The sequence below is a fragment of the Mercenaria mercenaria genome, chromosome 1, assembly GCF_021730395.1.
Source record: "Mercenaria mercenaria strain notata chromosome 1, MADL_Memer_1, whole genome shotgun sequence".
NCBI lineage: Eukaryota > Metazoa > Mollusca > Bivalvia > Venerida > Veneridae > Mercenaria > Mercenaria mercenaria.
Genome location: NC_069361.1, coordinates 80,916,070 through 80,930,027, shown reverse-complemented (window position 1 = coordinate 80,930,027; position 13,958 = coordinate 80,916,070). Strand labels below are relative to the sequence as shown.

Sequence of the window (13,958 nt, the reverse complement as noted above, 5' to 3'; positions counted from 1 at the left end):
TTACGGGGAAAAATAATTTCTCTCAAAAATCCATAACGAATGAGTACTTTGAAAGTTACTAGTGGTACAAACTTTTTGACATAAGATTTTTGCAACATATTATTACAGATTAACAAAAATAGTGTGCAGAAGGTAGCAAACCGTTGCAACACTTTTGAAATAATGCAGAAAATTAACATTCTTCTTGCATTTTTACCAATATCTACATTCTTCTTGCATTTTTACCAATATCTAACATTTAATTTCAGCCATTTTTATGTCATATACACATTCTGTGCCAAACTTGATGGAAATGAACATGTTGAAAATGTCACCCAAACTGTGGGCGATTAGCTTTAAAACATTTTCTGATGTCATACAATATGCATGTATCTGACAAGTATTTTTGTATTGAGATGAATTCTTCTCGCAATAATCTAGTTATAATTGGGGATTAAATATTTAATAATAGGCACGACTTTAAAGAAAATTAAACAGGATGTTTCTGAAAATCTGGAACATGATCAAGTCAAGTCTTGAATGATAAGCAAAAGACGTCAGTGCTTTAATTGTTTGTTGTTGTTTTTTTTTTTGTTTTTTTTTTTCAAAATTTTGAAGTTTTAGGTACTGTCTCTTCACAATATCATAAGTTTTTGCATAACAAAAAACAATTAGAATATATTCATATGTGTTTGATTTACCCTTAAAACTGCATCAGGTGTTTATATTGAAGGTGTACAATTAACTTTCAACAAGCCAATAACAAAATAAATATCGCTAGTATTTTGCTTATGTCAAATTTCACAATTACCGGACCGATAGGATAAGTATATTGCAATTATTTTGATCTGTATTTTCTATGCCTACTCTGTAACCCCTTCGCATTACTTAGCATCTTCAATTCAACTATGTGTGTCCACGGAGTGCCCACACTCCTACATCTTGATAAAGTTATTTTGCGTTTCCCCGTTAAACGTTTTTTTTTTCATTTTGCTTTTCACCCATGCATACTAAATAAATGTGTCCGAAACATGAATATTATTTTGTGCCAATTAGGGCCTGGTTTCGTGCTGTTATTGCTCTTATTGCGTAATCCTGAAAGGGTTGACATTTGTAAAAAATACACGTACCATTGCACTGTTTCTTATTTTATCGTTTAGCAAAGATGTGATATGCAGAAATATTATTTTAGGAATTGTAACAATCTAACTACTCATTTTTCTGTGATAAAAGTGTTTCATAGTAACCAAATATTTAAATCACTGGAGTGGTCGTTAATGTAGTAATACAATATGAACATATGTCCGCAGGTTATAAAATCGGCCAGTCCAGCATTCTTGGAGCTGATGTGCCTAGGTGGAATCTTGGTATGCTCACAGGTAGTTTACTAGATATTTGTCGCTCCAATTTTAAAATTCATTAAATGCATTTCTTTTGATAAAGGCAAACCAGTCGTTTTGCTCGGGGATGGAATGATTAATTACGTGATAAAAGTCCAGTTAATTTGTTATCTTTTCCATTAACTCAAATGATGAGAAATTTTACTGATTATTCCAATATGATAAACCACGCACATTTTCATAAAATACGGCATTGACGTTACTCGGTGCCTGTAAGCACCGAGAAAGTGTGCTACCACATTTGATCTGCTCTTTTATTATGAACAGCGTTTAAAAATTGAAATGAAATGATTGAACTTTCACACACTTGGAATCGTTTACTAGCATTCGGCTGGCAGAATAACTTACTAGATACTATTACTACTAAATTATTCCGCGGGACGTGTTTACATCCTGCTAATGACGCGATGACGGTCGACCTACTATATTTGTTGCAATACGTGAGCAGTGAAAGAGCATTTCTTTCTTTTTTTCTACTTGTTTAAATAAGAGATGTATTAGAAAATATAGTTATATCTTAATATGCTTATGCTTGGTAGGCCGTATAACCTCAAACATGGTTCTGCTATATATCAGTAATTAAATATCTTATCTATGTATTTGTTTAAGTACAGTAAAAAAATTCTAATGACTGTGTAATTTTTAAAGCGGTTCTGTTATTGGGATGATAATAAGTTTGTTCTGGGAAGGTAGCTTTTGTTCTATTTCCAGTTCTTCACTGAACTTTTGGAAACAAATGTGTTGATGTGTACCATACGTATTTGGCCACAACATGTTGGTTTTGTTATTTTATACGGCTCCCTGGTCATCAAAACATGGAGGTAACGTATAAACAATAATTAATCATGTAATCGCAGTTAGTCAGAGCTTAATAATAGAAAGGCATTTTCTTATCTAGCCGATAGATTTTGTTATTAATGACTCCTTAAACCAGTTGCTGGTCTGTAGTGTGTGGTATCAACCGGTGTATTGTTCAACACTAAATTTTGCTCGACTAAAGTCAAAACTTGAGGAAAATAGATATGAAAACTTCTTTACTATAAAAACATATTGAATGACTTGCCAGTCAGAAGTCTTCGCACTTCGGGCAATAGTTTTAACTACTGACCGGCAAGCCATACAATAAGTACTTTATGAAGTGTCTAATAATCATGTCGAAACTCTTCTTTAATTAATTAACCATGTTTATTTCATTAATAATATTTAATGAAAAATCTTCTGAGTCCGATTTCAGTGCGTCCGATATGTGGATACTCTATATAAAAGTCATTTAAACGATGAAGGAAATCATAATATTCATGAATTTATGTATGGTATATACATGCAATAAAATAGGTATTTTATATCGATTTGTTGAAGAATATCAATGATTTTCACAATCGGTGCCCGCAAAAGAGTTAGCCTACCGGATGCCGTACTGCATAAAAGGTTAGCTATTCTCCTACTGGCTGCTATTGCAATACTGGCCGTGTGGACAACGAGTAGCCCACCAGAAATAAGTGCACTTAGAACCTCAGACAACCTGATTTTCTATGTTTGCAAGTTTGGAATTTGGGAGTATACCGTCATTGGAGGTAAATACCTAGAATGTCATATTGAAGATCTCCTTGACTGCAATGTCTCACTATTGTTCTCAACTACCTTATAACGTCTCAAGAAAAACCCGCTTATATTTCTTAATTCCAGATTTATTTAAGATATCTTCATGTATTATGTAAGTACGATGGCATACGCCGTTAAATGTTCGATTAAACAAAATTATTTTCCTTGCTCTGTCCCTTTCATTAGTTTGCTTCTCCTTTTTACGGTTCAGCAGTATATCACCTAATCTCAGACAAAAACAATTGTTTTTAATGAATACTGAATATCAGATAAAACATGTTTCTTATTCTTCTAAAGAAATACCATTTTATCAAAGCATGCCTTAAAGAGAGTCCAGGAAAGTTTCACACTTCCGGATAATTGAAAGTTTCTTATATGATATTTAGTCTTTAAATGGCATAACATATATATTTTTCTTGCTTTTGCAATAATATCCGAGCCCTAAAATTAAAATAAAAGTAAATATTTCGTTGATTTTTTTTCTGTTTGACCGCCACATGCCTTTTAACCGATATATTCTAAGGGGAAAAACTAACGTACAGAAATGAAAATAACCATAATAATAGCGTCTTTGAAATGATACTCCAACCAGTCATGTTATTTTGGTATTGGGCAGACCAGTCATTTGACTATCCCTCTAATACTGAGCACCAAGCGAGGAAGCTACTAGTATTATTATTGCACGGCCAGGAAGAGAACCCACGACTCCGTGCCTCCTAAGCCGTGCTCTGCCATAAGGCTGCCGAGGCGGTTGAAAATAATGGCTCACGAAATAGACATAATTCATCCATAAAAAAGAATATAAACCGTAAAATGAACTTTTCACAAATGTTGGTATACAAACAATACCTTTGCTATATATCTACTAGGAAGTTAGTTTTATATCACTTCTTTCAAACTGGTGTCAGAGCTTTTAAAGTTGTCGAACAATCCAGAAGTGTGACTCTTCATGCGTTTTTATTCAGCAATTTAAGGCATGTATCAGAAATTGGCACTCATTTTAAAGACTAATACACATGTTTTATATGCTGTTCAATTTTAATAGAACAACTTTCTTACTCTGATTGGTGACATTCGATTACTTTTTTTAAATAAGAGCTGTCCAATGGCAGCGCGCTCGTCCATTTGAAGCACTTAGAAACAAACGCTTTAGCAAATTTTTCAAAGTGGAAAAGGGAGCAGAATTGTGATAAACGTAGACGCAAGAGTTATGGAACTTGTTCTAAGAGATCATCTCATGATGCCAAAGACATGTGTGAAGTTTGAAAGCATTTGGCTTAATAATATCTGAGAAACCTGCTGACATGCAAAACTTGAACGTGACATTCTAAGTTAAAAAGAGACATAATTGTGACAAAATAAAAGCAAGAGTTATGTTCTTGTACTGGGAGGTCATGTAATGACATGGAGGACAAGTGTGAAGTATGAAAGCATTTTTCTTGGTAGTTTCTGTGAAACCTGATTACATTCAAAACTTTAACCTGAAATTCTGAGTTAAAAAGGGGCATTACTTTGAAAAATAAGTTTGAGTTATGTAACATGTCCAGGGAGGTCATCTTTTGATGCCAAAGGCATGTGCGAAGTATGAAAACATTTGGTCTATTAGTTTCTGAAAAACCTACATGCTTGCAAAACTTTTGTATCGTGGACGTGGACGCCGGCGAAATGGTGATTACAAAGGCTCTACAAATGCTCGAGCTAAACAATATGAGCCATACACTTTATAAATGCAACTTTCGAATATGTTTTGCTGTTTCAGCTGAAGTCATATTGCTGTTGTACGGTGTGTATCTAAGTTTTACAATAAGGAAAGCACCTGCTCAGTTCAGTGATAAATTTATGGCGTATGCAATATACAATGCCATCATTCTTGGCCTAGTAATGTCCTTAGTGTCGTGAGTATGAAAATGATTCTTTGTTTTGCTTTTTACAGAAATAGTTAGTATAAAAAGAGGTCGTGTAATGCTGGCATATTTTGAGAAGGGTTTTGGCGGCATTGGCTTTCTCTTAAAATTCTGGTAAAAAGGGCGCCACAAAATCCGACTGTTCTTTATTTCATATGAAAACAATTAGTTGACATTTTCTAGCATATTAGATTTTCACAGACTTGTATTCCTATAAAGAACAACATCGCTACTATAGCAAATAAAAAAGGTAAAAGTGTGTTACATTTTATATATGAAAGTTACGATTCGTCAAATACAACCCTCTATCCCTCTTCGCTTCTTTCAAGGTCTCTTTCCTACACATACAATTCTTAAGCTGCCGTTTTTTACTTAGCATGCGATACGAGCATGCAGTTTTTTGCACAATGCTTTCAATACATACCAAAACGTAGTAGATTAAAAGAAAACACGATGCTATTGAGAAAGGACACGAGGAATGGAAGAAAAAGCAGCCTAAAACCATGCACTTAATAAATGTGAATGTATTATGAGATTTTTACGTTGGCGAACGCTTACAATTTCCAGCCCATGCAATATGTCAGTGCTACTGTAACACCTGAACAAACTGAGTATTGATTATGTAAAGATGATATTTTATGTGATATGTGATGGGAGTAAGTTTCAGTTATATAACTTTTCTTCGATTTATAGACACGAGTTCATTCATTGATATTGCTCAAACGAAATCTTAAGACATTAGTTTTCTCAAACTGCCATCAACTTTATTTTTATTCAAACCATATCAAATTTGAAAAAAATCTGTCAAATACATCGGTCAGTATGTAGTGAAGATGCGATTGTAAAGGTCATAAAGAAAAGCAATAAAAAAGTGGTTTGTTTAGTATCCTTTAGTTCGTCAACTGTACTGTATCTTAAAAAAATAATCAATAAGTGTGTAAAATATAATGTCTGCAAGTTCATACGATAAGCCATCAATAAGAAATGTTTCTTTTCTTTTTCAGTCGCCTGTTCATACCGGTTACTGGTCCTGATATGATATTAGTACTTGAGTTTGTGCAGGTTCAAGTCTATGCCTCAGTCACACTTCTCATTATTTTCATTCCTAAAGTAAGCCTCTTTTTTCCATTGGAAACTAATTAATGTAAACCAAAAAATGTTTGCAAACGACAAATCCTCGCATATTTCGCAATCAAAGGAAATCGCGAAAGTTTGTCTTTATTAAATATCGCAAGAAGTTTTAAACGTACTTTTTGTCCGTCGTTTTACAGTCCGCCATTTTGAACGCATGGGCTAATAAAAATTCTTATCGTTATCCTCTCTCAGTGAAAATAAAAATAGTTGGCTCATGATTTGCAAACTATATTTTATCAGTTATACAAATGAAAATATTTGAAAATTACTAGTATAACTTGCATTTACTAGTATTTGATTCATGGCCATTACTAGTACTTGTACATCAATTCAATTTCAAATCTGCATAAGAATGACTTCAAGTGTCAAGTGTGTCATCGGTGTTTGCGATTTACCGACTTTCCTTTTATTCAGATTTTTAATACCGGCTCTGGTCGAGCCACGCTGTACATCAAGGCAAACTTTCATGATTTTCGTTGATCGACGGTTTCTCGTTCGCGAACATTTGTTGGTTTACAGTAAAATAGATTACTTACGGGAGGTGTTCAACATATAACTGAAAAGTTTAAAATTCAAATTCAAGAAGCGCGCACGAAATTGATGAAAAATATAAAAATCATATGCGTGAAAATAGGTGATAAATTGGATGTTACAGTCAATGGACTTTCGAAGACTGGCCATTCATATACACGTTTCAAAAAAGTGGTTGTTAAAAATATTCAGTCATATAGATCTAAACTAGCAGTGAGCATAGTACAATAAAAGCTCGCAGTGCTGTTGCACTAAAATATAACACCATAGGCACGCGATATCCTGCCCAACCCAGTTGCAAAGTAAATTAAAGGTTAAAAAGATGGACACTAGATCTACGTTACATATTACGGTTAGATTACGTTATTAGTCAGTTTCAGTTATGTCAATCTAAAAGAACGTCTTTTAAATAGAGGATATTTGTTTGTTTTGAGTGAATATGGAATATATCTCACTGAGAAGTGGGAAAATTCAAATATTTTCACGAGCGCCTAGCGCAAGTGAAAATATGAACATTTTCTCACTTTGAGGTGAGATATTCTATATTCACGAAAAACAAACAAATTTTCTTTTTATCTTATGCTTAATTACGTTGAGATATGCATTTTGCAACAAATTTTAATCTCAACGCGGGAAACAGACGCGCGTAAACGAACATGACGTCAGTCATGATGTAACGTTAGGAAGACGCACACGACATAAAGTTCCATTTTATTTTATTTCTTGCTGCATAACTTTATGAAATTCTCATTAAGTAAAATAATTTGACTCGAGAAATATACTATAAAGAACAAAGTGCGACTACCATTTTCATCCTGTTTTATGCAAATAATTTAAAATTTATACACAATGTACAAGTAGATCGGCAAAGCTATATCATTTACAGTGAGTGATATGGATTATATCTCACTGATAAAACACAGTATTTCATCAGCTAGCATAAAATAAAAAAAAACAATATAGAATCTATAGAGCTACTATAATTATTTACGTTCGTCACCTTATATTTCTATTCCTAGTTTCTGGCTGTCAGAAAGGAGAGAAACAACCAAGTTTGCAAAGCCATTATGAGCCAGACTTCTATACTAGCTGCGGCAGGTCGCTTCAAATCCAGCCCCTCTGTTGCAATGGACTTAAATGTAAATTTTCTGAACTACATGGTAGAACAAGTAGAGAAGTCTACACAGACAACCGAAAATATAGAAAAACAAACCGCCGAGTGAGCAATATTGTATAGATCACAAACGGAATTCTTTCATTTTGTATTAGATCTATGTTTATTTGGGGAAAAAACCTTGTTTTTCGTCTATAGCAATGTATTACATTTAGTTAGAAATAAACTTTAAATAAATAATTATAAAATGTTAATCAACTTATTGTGATTAATTCTGACACCTTTATGATAAGGATGTATGTCCCATACTGTCTCAGATCAGTTACACCATTTTCGAGTGTCCGGAGCAGGCCAATGTTCGCGTTACTTAGTGACTAAAAGTAAAAAAGAAGTCCTCATTGCAAATGCCTTTACCTGTTTATTAGACTTCGAAAAATAAAATTGACAAGAAGAAAATTTGAAAGCACAGAATGCAACAAAGCCAAATAATAGCAGATTTACTGTGTTTAATTGAGCCTGTTCATAAGAGGTAATGAAAACTCGCAACATCCCTAACGCCCAAAGCACCGGATTCAGTGGAACTCTGTTATGTAGTTACATTGACCCCAAAAGGACTAGAAAATACTAGTCCAATTTCGGGGAGACTTTTCACGACCGCCAAATTCATATTGTCAGTAGTACGATCCTTTGGACGCATAGAACGCAGTCAAACAAATTAATAGCAGACTCGGGTCGACTGAATCAGATCACGAGTTCATACCATCGACCTGAGCGGAACCCTTAGATAAAGATTTATGAATGTTATACATACCCAATGACCAGAAGACAAGTGAAAAGAAAGAGTGACTTCATCCTCGGTCTGTAAATGTTTTGCTTCTGTAATTGTCGCAAGTTTCATTGTTGTTACGCTTATATTTCTATTGCATTTAGAGGGTAGCTGCTTCTGTCGAATTCAGACAGGATCATTATTTACTTCAGATGTCTCTACAGAGATATTTTCAAATCAATTAATATCAGTCAGATTACATGGACTGTTCTAAACAAAACACTGCAAGCTCTATACTTGGTTGTGGTTATATATAAAACATCTTTTTTTGTGCATGAAAGATTGACTATCAATTTTAGTTAGTTAGTTTAGTTAGATCTCCTTTACTCGAGATCATTATTGGTTTGGACAAAAAATTCCATCGTTTTGTCAATTCTAGGCTTTACGACCGGTTTATACAAGACCGGAATATGTAAATTCTGGTGAATGAATCAACCTGTAGATTTTATAATATTGCTGGAGAACAAAGAATCTGTCAATTAGGTAACAATAACTTGTTAGGTGATGAATTTCGTTATCTCTTCAGTTGCACTTACTTTAATAATGTTAGAAAAAAAATATAAATGACTATTGCTTTAAACATCCTGCTATTTAATTCTCCAAACTTATGAATTGTGAAAATAGAACTACTTTACTTAAATTGGCAGTCTTTTGTATAACAAATAATGTCTAGGTTTAGATAATTTGCAAGTTTTGGGGTGATGGACCCGTAATCAAACTTGGTTGCTTGTTCTACTTGGGTGGCTCGGCATTCTTCGGATGTAGAAGTTGCCTATTGCTCACATATCCGAGAGTGTTGAGATCGTGTGTGGAGGGTATGTAGTTCGCCGACTGTGATTGCGGGTCCACTACCTTAATAACATTTCTCATCCTTCTCGTACACTGTTATCCATAAATATATCTTGTTTAATATGCCATGTTGTTGTATGATATGTTATGTTTATGTAAGATACCCATAAGGACATTGGCTTTCAATAAACTTTGAAACTTCGGACACTTTCTACATATCTGCTGTGGTAAAAAAGACACATATGCATCGAGATATTGAAACATCAATTTTTATGTTTCATAGCTCGACATGTGTTGAAACTTACTAGGCACATGTTGACAAGAAGTTAAAACACAGTTTATCAACATCTTATCCACACTTAAACAAATATCTAAAACGCAAAAACATATAGTACGAAAAAAGCAGACAACGCTCTAGAAAATGTACACTAATATATGTTTTTATTCTATACCTATTTTATATATCTAATCGCGAACGTTCATTTGCAACACGTGACCGTACAATATATTACGGTATTTGGATGCACGTGCGTACAAAAATCCTGTATTTTCTGTATTTGGACGCACGCGCGTACAAAAAATCCTGTATTTTCTGTATTTGGACGGTTCAACAGTCCCATGTTAAACATACGATAAAGCCCAAAACGCGTGAAAATGTTCCGAATGTAAATCGGATGAAGTAGGCGCTCTATGTACAGAGTTTGATTATGCGTCTTGAAATCTGGATTTGAGTTTTTTTGTTTACAACACACAAAAACGATTCAAGGAATACAATGCTATCTGATTTAGATATTAAAACGTTCGTTAATAATCAAAAACTTAAAAATACAGTAAAAAGGATCATCAGATGTTGGAATATTTGAAAAGTCGCTAAAAGATGCCGTTCCGGACGAAACCTAGAAATTGTTATCAGCCCTGACTGTCTGAATAGCTACCTCAGCAGTTTTTATTGAACGGTTAAGAAACTAAATGGAGAAGATTATGAATGGCAGCGGACGGGCGGTCAGCATCCAAAACATGCCTACGCTATAATTCAGTTTTCGTCGGATCTTCGCCAAACTTGCTGACAATGTTTGTGGGCATTACATCTCGGCCAATTTCGCTAACCAGCCAAATTGTACCAGGCACTGTTTGATTATAGTCCTTGAAGTACTCGGAAAACGGGGAATTCATCCCCAACTTTGAGCGTGAAATATACGAGAACCACAACTCTTGTCGGTATTGATTTTTTGCCTTGTGCGCCGTTGTAGTTGTTTCCCTTTACACTAAAATATCGATAAACCTGCTGTTTGGCATTTAAAGGTAAACTCGGCTCTACATTTTCGAGCAACGCATCTTGGTTAGACAGAATTATTGAAGTATGCTAATTAAAGCAGAATATAACACATCTTTAAGCTACTGTAATTAATTGTATTTTATGGACTTTGCTAGATATCGACATTGTTTCACGAGTTATAAATGATTCTATTATATTAAACAATAAGTAAAATGTACGATTTTACAGTAAAAATACTTGTTTATCATGCGTATGTAATGTTGATTTTCTGTCCTGTATATGCTGAGTGGAGTTATAAGTTTCGTTGAATGCATGGACCAAAAATTTAAAAATAAAAAATGCCACTTTTCAGTGGTAAAGGATATACATAAAACATCACACTAAACGATTCCTTTTCTTTCAAATCCCTTTTGAAAGCATTTCCCCTTTTTGCTGTGAAACGTAATGTTGTAAAATTATGTTCTCGTGTTATTTTTTTTTTAATTTATCGCCATGAAAATTTCGATTTTGACAATTACTGCATATTGACTGTAAGTATTTTACGAGTGATGTTTTATGGACCTTTGCGAATACACCGGATGGAGATAAGTTAAACACCCCAGGCTATGCTAATTACCCCCAAAATACGTCTGTAATAAAAATAATCAACTGAGACATAAAGTAGAGATGTTCTGCCATATATATCTTCTCATAACAGATATTTATTTATTAAATTATTTATCGGCAAATTGATCATAGATGTACTTTTTTTTGCATAAAATTTTAGATGGGTGTAGAAAATTATAACAGAAATTTAGGTGACGGTTAAGCAGTTTGTTTCAGAATAGTTTCGAACAGCTGGACAATACAATCTAAACTGAATTAAACACATATATAAATTTTGGCAATTTCTAGTGTCATGTGTGTTTTTAAATGCCTAGATCCACTACTATATAAATTCAACATTTCATTTTGAGTCATGTTTGTGCACATTTATATTATACATACATTTGTTTAAAAAAAACATTTTATAATTGTCTAAAACACATACTATCTTACATTTTACAATTAACCTAAAGTATCTATTTGCTATTAAAAATTATTGTATTACAATACAACTTCATTGTTTCACAATATTTCGCAAAAAGACCATAAAACATTTGTGAAGAGGTGTCCACCACGATAATCCAATCTAAAACCCCCGTCTTATCTGCTGCTTATCAGCGATTATGTAATAGTCGCTAATTGATGGGCAATTTTTCACAACAGGGGTCCCCGTGGACCATGAAGATTTGTGGAGTATAGGAATTAATTTTCCTTTATGGAATGTAGAATAATAATATAGTTATAAAAAAGGTCATATACAGGTGAAAGTGATTATTGTATTTGATAAATATACATCTGTTTGTTTTTTGTTTTTTCAGTTTGAATAATAAGTTTCGTAAAGTGTACCCTTTTCATCTTCTACTGAATTGTTCGCACGGATAAATAAATCAAATTATCACCACAGTTTAACATGACCATCATTCATTAATTTGTAATTTATACTTTTTCATTCACACAGTGATCAGTGAACGTAAAGAAGTCATGGCTGTATGTAATATTTTAGGCCCATACATAACAAAATTTTCGCGAAATGTTTCAATTATTGAACAGTTTATTGAAATATCGTCAAAAATTATACCGGCACACAGTTTGTAAAGCAATTACATGGAATTAATTCTAATTGCCTTTTTAATTTAAAGCGGACTTTTTAAGACCAATTTATTTCCAATTAAAGATGTGACTTAAAGTTTGCCAATTCAAAAAAGTTAAGTAAATATTTGTGAAAAGTGCTCAAGATTGCGATTACTTCATTTTCAAATTAAAATGGAAGCAATTTGTCATAATTCAATTTTAAAATGAAAAATACCCAGACAATGTTCAGACAATGGAGAATACTTCACGAGGTTATAAAATAATGTCATTTTGATAGAAAATGTCTTTATAGCCTTTTAGAACCTGACATAACCGATCTTTTCAAAATTTCTATATAGAAATACATAGAAACCATAGTCATCAACTTCAAACAAAAATGGAAGCAATAAGTTTTTGTATCACATCGATAAAAAATATATTGAAATAAAGGGCAAAAAATGAAGATTACTTCACGAGGTTATAACATTTTGTTAAATAACGATAAAAATACGTTTTTAATGTTTGAAATATATTTTCCTATACAAATTTATAGTAAAATTGCTTATCGATAAACGTTATCGGGTCCGCGATCCGTGTATATTCAAGGGAGACTACTTTTGCCAAACTACTGGTCAGTGTATTGGAATGTTGGCCATGTAGCCTTGTCCCCTCTTTAAAGTCGAACAGTTTTCATCCGATCTTCACCAAACTTGCTGACAATGTTTGTGGGCATAATATCTCAGCCAAGTATTATTACCACCCAAATCGCAAAATGGCTGTTGTAGGGAGGTTGCACCATATACTTTTTTTAATGATGATACGCAGAAAAAACAACATTCAATGAATTACGTATATTACGTATGAAGTGAAATAAATATAGAATAAAAAGGTTATTAAAGGTCTAACATTGTTCTGTATAATATATATTGGCACTCGTACCAAGCTGGGGAAAAACTAGAAAAGGCAGGAATACAGTATTCAGTGAAACATTTTTAATTTAAACTATTATTATAGTAAGATAAAATAGATATAGAATAAAAAGGTTATTTAACATTGTACTGTACAATACAAGATATATTTGGACTCGTACCCAGCTGCGAAAACCATATTGAACTCGCCTAGCGGCTCGTCCAATATGGTTTTCTCAGCTAGGTACTCGTCCAAATATATCTCCGTATTGTACAGAACAATGTTGAATAACTTAATAATATCATACATTTCAATATACCAATATTAAATGTACAGTTGTTAATTGTTTATCTGTCGGGAAGTTTCCTTGAGGTAACGAAAACGTTCGAGGAAAAAATAATATGTTTAGTCAATTGTTATGATCATCAAAAAGTTTGTGCAAACCCCGGTAATTATTTTAATATAGAATATTGACGTTGAAATATCTGAAAATACCGCTAAATTGGCAGGGTGACCGTCAGTGTGACACGGTGATGTATATGTAACGGAACGATAGAGCAATTGATGAACTGCTCATGCAACAGCTTGCATACGTTATAAAAACTTTGATATTTTCCCTTTACTTAGTTTTTTTTTTTTGTTGTTGTCACAAGAATTCAAATACTGAACGTTTCAGCTAACGCGAGATTCACTTCTTTGCCAATACTGAAAGTAGTTTCTTGAAATTTAGCGTTCCCGCAGGACAGTGTGTCGTTGATAAAATATCAAAGTTCCCGCAGGACAGTGTGTCGTTGATAAAATGAGCCGTGCAATGAGAAAACCAACATAGTGGGTTTGC

General features: G+C 33.4%; 1 protein-coding gene across 1 annotated transcript; it reads left to right on the top strand.

Annotated features, from left to right (window-relative positions):
• Positions 1–293: 293 nt before the first annotated feature.
• Positions 294–7,824, top strand: LOC123545435 (probable G-protein coupled receptor CG31760). Its single transcript, XM_045331753.2, has 6 exons — positions 294–1,358; positions 2,091–2,200; positions 2,739–2,953; positions 4,741–4,876; positions 5,890–5,995; positions 7,570–7,824. Exons 1-6 carry the CDS (start codon positions 1,272–1,274, stop codon positions 7,771–7,773), a joined length of 858 nt encoding a protein of 285 aa, XP_045187688.2. The 5' UTR covers positions 294–1,271; the 3' UTR covers positions 7,774–7,824.
• Positions 7,825–13,958: the final 6,134 nt, after the last annotated feature.

What these genes read in the sequence shown, in the direction of transcription:
- LOC123545435 (XM_045331753.2), top strand. Translation starts at nt 1,272, where the DNA reads ATGAACATATGTCCGCAGGTTATAAAATCGGCCAGTCCAGCATTCTTG. An exon ending in GAATCTTGGTATGCTCACAG is followed by an intron (nt 1,359 to 2,090) that starts GTAGTTTACTAG and finishes TTCTATTTCCAG; the next exon opens with TTCTTCACTGAACTTTTGGA. An exon ending in TCATTATTTTCATTCCTAAA is followed by an intron (nt 5,996 to 7,569) that starts GTAAGCCTCTTT and finishes TTCTATTCCTAG; the next exon opens with TTTCTGGCTGTCAGAAAGGA.